The sequence below is a fragment of the Nicotiana sylvestris genome, chromosome 7 (assembly GCF_000393655.2).
Source record: "Nicotiana sylvestris chromosome 7, ASM39365v2, whole genome shotgun sequence".
Lineage (NCBI taxonomy): Eukaryota > Viridiplantae > Streptophyta > Magnoliopsida > Solanales > Solanaceae > Nicotiana > Nicotiana sylvestris.
Genome location: NC_091063.1, coordinates 156,704,496 through 156,709,840, shown reverse-complemented (window position 1 = coordinate 156,709,840; position 5,345 = coordinate 156,704,496). Strand labels below are relative to the sequence as shown.

The 5,345-nt window shown below is 40.8% G+C and overlaps 1 protein-coding gene across 1 annotated transcript; it reads left to right on the top strand.

The window, feature by feature from the left end:
- Positions 1-2,818: 2,818 nt before the first annotated feature.
- LOC138874006 (uncharacterized) lies at positions 2,819-3,214 on the top strand. The gene has a single exon (XM_070152504.1). It carries the CDS (start codon positions 2,819-2,821, stop codon positions 3,212-3,214), a length of 396 nt encoding a protein of 131 aa, XP_070008605.1.
- Positions 3,215-5,345: the final 2,131 nt, after the last annotated feature.

Here is a 5,345-nt window from a genome sequence, read left to right as displayed (position 1 = left end):
TGTATAGATCTTGGTTCCTCTTTGTCATATGTCACTCCCTATATTGCTATGGAATTTGGGATAGAATCGGAATAGGTCTATGAACTGTTCTCTGTATCTACTACGGTTGGTGAATCTATTGTGGACACGCGGGTTTATATTGATTGTGTTGTCATGGTGCATGGTTGGGACACCATGGACGATATCATTGAATTGGGGATGGTTGGTTTGATGTAATAATGGGGATGAACTACCTTTATTCATGATTTTCCAAGCTTGATTGCCAAACTAGGACTGTTAGTTTTGAATTTCTAAATGAGCCGGTAATTGAATGGAAGGGGGTGATGTGGCACTGAAAGGTAGGTTTATTCTTAACTTATGGCCACAAAGTTGATCAACTAGGGGTGTACTTACCATTTGGTCCGGGTTACGGATGCTGATGCTGAGGCTCCTACACTTAAGTCCATACTAGTTGGGAATGAATTTCCGGAGGTCTTTCCTGATGAGCTCCCTAAGATCCCACCAAATAGGGAGATTGATTTTGGGATCGATGTGATGATAGACATGCATCCTATATCTATTCCACTCTACAGAATGGCATCGACATAATTGAAGGAACTAAAGGAACAATTGAAGGATTTGTTAGAGAAGGGTTTTATCCGGCCGAGTGTGTCACCTTGGGGGACATCGGTTCTCTTTGTAAGAAAGAAAGATGGATCACTGAGAATGTGTATTGACTATCGGTAGCTCAACAAGGTCACGATCAAGAATAAGTATCCACTGCCAAGGATAGATGACTTGTTTTACCAATTGCAAGGTGCTAAGTATTTCTCCAAAATTGATTTAAGGTTGGGATATCACCAATTGAACATCAGGGAGCAGGATATTCTAAAAACAGCATTCAGGACCCGGTATGGGCATTTTGAATTTCTAGTGATGTCTTTTGGGCTAACAAATGCCCCGACAGCTTTCATATATTTTATGAATCGAGTCTTCAAGCCTTTTCTTGACTCTTTTGTGATAGTGTTCATTCATGATATTTTTATATATTCACGAAGTCAGGAGGCCCATCTCGATCTTCTCAGGGCAGTTTTGCAAACTCTGTATCGGCACAAGATGTATGCAAAGTTTTCGAAGTGTGCATTTTTGTTGGAATCTATCGCATTCTTGGGTCATGATTTCTCTAGTGAAGGAATCAGGTTGATCCTCATAAAATTGCAGCTGTGAAAAATTGGCCCATACCTACAACTTCAACAGAGATTTATAGTTTCTTGGGCATAGCTGGGTACTACAGGAGATTTGTGGAGGGTTCTCCACTCTCACCTCTCCATTGACTAAACTAACGCAGAATGCGGTTAAATTCTAGTGGTCAGACGCTTGTGAAAGGAGCTTCCAAGAATTGAAATCAAGATTGACTACGGCACGGGTGTTGACCTTACCAGAGGGTACAAATTGGTTTGTGGCATATTGTGATGCTTCAAGGATCGAGCTTGGATGTGTATTGATGCAACATGGAAAGGTGATCGCTTATGCTTTTAGGCAACTCAAGAATCATGAGAAGAACTATCCAACACATGACTTAGAGCTCGTAGCGGTGATGTTTGCACTCAAGATTTGGTGTCATTATTTGTATGGGGTCCATATAAATATATTCATGGACCATAAGAGCCTTCAGTATATTTTCAAGCAGAAGGAACTGAATTTTAAGTAGTGAAGATGGCTTGAGTTACTCAAGGACTACGACATCGAAATCCTATATCATCCGAAAAAGGCTAATGTTGTGGCGGATGCTCTTAGCCGAAAATCCATAGGTAGTTTGGGTCACTTGGAGGCACATCAAAGGCCGTTGGCCGTGGAAGTTCACCGGTTGGCTAGTTTGGAGTTCTTCTTGCAGACTTTAGTGAAAGAGAGCTGGTTGTGCAAAATAGGGCTGAATCATCACTTGTTGTAAAAGTGAAGGAGAAGCAATACGATGATCCATTGTTAGTACAATTGAATGAGGGGATTAATAAGCATAAGACCATGGATTTTTCTCTTGGCATGGATGATGGTACACTAAGGTACCAAGGGCGATTATGTGTTCCAAACGTAGATGGTCTCCGAGAAAGAATCATGATCGAGGCTCACCATTCCAGGTATTCCATGCACCCAAGCTCTACAAAGATATACCATGATCTTAAAGAAGTCTACTGGTGGAATGATATGAAGAGGAATGTAGCGGACTTTGTGGAAAGATGTTCAAATTGTCAACAAGTAAAGGTCGAACATCAAAGGCCTGGTGGGTTGGCACAGAGCATAGAAATTCCGATGTGGAAATGGGAGAAGATCAATATGGACTTTGTGGTGGGACTACATCGCATGTCTCGCAAGTTCGACTCGATTCGGATGGTTGTGCACCAACTCACGAAATCAACACACTTCTTGCCTATTAAGGCTACCGACACAACAGAACAACATGCTTAGTTGTACATCAAGGAAATAGTCAATTTCATGGCACTCCAGTTTATATTATCTCTGATCGGGGGGCATAGTTCACAACTAATTTTTGGAAGAAATTTCAGCAAGGTTTGGGTACTCAGGTGAATCTTAGTACAACCTTTCATCCGAAGACAGACGGGCAGGCATAGCGGACTATTCATACGCTTGAGGATATGTTGGGCGCTTGTATTCTTGACTTCAAGGGTAGCTAGTATGATCATTTGCCACTCATAGAATTTACCTACAACAATAGTTACCATGCTAGCATTCAGATGGTACCGTTCAAGGCTGTAGATCTCCCATTAGGTGGTTCAATATTGGGGAAGCGGAGTTGATAGGGCCATACCTCGTGCATCAGGCAATGGAGAAGGTTAAGGTCGCTAAGGAACAGTTGAAAACTACTCATAGTCGCCATAATTCCTACTCGGATGTGCGTCACAGGAATTTGGAGTTCAAAGAGGATGATTGGGTATTCTTGAAGGTTTCCCCCACGAAGGGTATAATGCGGTTTGGGAAGAAAGGGAAATTGAGTCTGATGTATGTCGGGTCGTACCAAAACATTCAGAGGATTGGTCAAGTGGCTTACAAGCTTGAGCTACCACCAGAGATGTTGTTGGTGCACCCGGTGTTTCATGTGTCTATATTGAAGAAGCTAGTTGGAGGCCCGAAACTCATTGTCCCGGTAGAGACCATTGAGGTTAATGAAGAATTAACTTATGAGGAGATTTCGATTGCCATTCTTGATAAACAAGTCTGAAAGCTGAGAAATAAAGAGATTGCCTCCATGAAAGTGCTATGGCAAAACCAACAGGTTGAAGAGGCCACCTGGGAGGCCGAGGAAGAGATGAAGAACAAGTACCCTCATATGTTTGAATAGCTATGAAATTGTTTCTATGAAAATACTTTATATGGATTATGTTTCCCTTGTACAATTTATGTTAAGGGTGTTCCTTTTGGTAATATAAGGTTTATGACATTATGGTCGATGTTGTTTTCATGTTGTGATACATCATTATGTTGTGATTATGTTGTAGGACTAGTTTCTGGGATTCTTTGACAGGTGGATAGGCCAAGTTAAAAGGGAAACTCTGCTGAAATTTCTGAAAATTCGGGGAGTTAGTCAAATATGAGGTTTGGGAGTGTGAATCAAGATTTGAGTCACACTGGATGTCGATGGAGAACTTTGAAACTCATTCGACGAATGATCCTAAGTGGGGAAGGATGTGAGGCCCTTCAAATTTCCTATTAATCTGAGGCCATAAGCACGCTCACAAGTCGCTTAAGTGTCTCTTGCCTTCCATGAGAGGTTAAGGACTGGAATAACTTAGATGATCATGATATTAAGTGTAGGAGGTTTATTGGATGTTGTTAGGTTCTAAGGATGTGATGACCCAAAAGTTCATCACTTGTGTTGCAAGTGAATTTAGTGTTTCGTGGCCTAAAAACCTCCTTTTTACCTCACCTTGATTTAAGTACGTGGTCCGGACCTATATCCGGAAAGCCTTCTATGAAAAAATATGAGAAATAGAAGTTTCTAGAGTTAAAAATTTGATTATGGTTGATTTTGGTCAACATTTTGAGCAAACGGACCCGGATACGTGTTCTGACGATCCCGGAAGGTCTGCAGTAAAATATGAGACTTGGGCGTATGCCCGGAAATGAATTCCGAGGTCCGAAGCCTTAGAAATCAATTTTTGAAAGAAATTATTTTACTGAATTATCTAAGAAATGAAGAAAAGAATTAATGTTATAAACCATTGTTATTGGGCCCGTATTTTGGTTCCGAAGCCCTATACAAACTTGTTATTGTATTTGAAAGATAACTGTGAAACTTGGTGAAAACGGAGTTTATTTGACGTGAGTTGGACTTCCGGTTGAAGAGTTATGAACTTTGAGAGTTCTTAATAAAAATGTTGAGGTTTGAGGTTTAATTCATGATTTTACATGTTATTTTGATGATGTGATCGCACAAGTAAGTCCATATGATGTCTTTGAGTTAGTATGCACACTTGGTTTGGAGTTTCGAGGGCTCGGGTGAGTTTCGGGTAGGTTCCAGGATGTCTTAGGCTTAAAACATGGATGTTGCAGGATCAGAGAAGTGCAAATCTCTAAACCCGCCAGTGCTGACCGCATTGGTTTTGGTGCTGTCCGCGGTGGGGGCTGTGCAGCCGCACTCGATTTTGTACGGTCCGCACAGGTTCACTGGTCTGACTTCAGAAGCCTATATCTTTTGATCTACAAGGAATTTTGAGATGATTCAAAAACGATAAAGCATCAAAATTTGGACATCTGTAGAAAAAGTTATGACCATAATACTAAAGCATGTCACTGAAGTCCACATGGAGAGCTGTGCGGCCGCACTCGATATTGTGCAGTCCGCATAGGGGGTCTGAGAGGGGTATACTAAAATGGGATTTTCAGTTATTTTTCATTTTTCAAAACCCCAAAAACATAAGAGACGATTTTTCAAACAACCTTTCTTCTCCAAAACATTGATAAGTGATTTCTAACTCATTTTCTTTACTTCTTAACTTCTTTTTACAAGATTTCATCCTAGAATCCAGGGTTTTCATGGTGGAATTGGGAACTTTGGGAAAAACCTAAGAATATTGAAATTTGGGGAGTTAGACCTCAAATTGAGGTCGGATTCCAAAACAAATTATATATATGGGTTTGTGGGGGAATGGGTAATCCGGTTTTGGTTCAAATCTCGGGTTTTGACCATGTGGGCCTGGGGCGATTTTTGACTATTTGGGTAAAACTTTGGAAAACTCATTTTCATGCATTGGGGTTGATCCATTTAGCGTTTATTGATGTAATTAAGTAACTTGTGACTAGATACGAGCAAATTGGTGGTGGAATCAAGGGGTAAAGCTATAATTGAAACG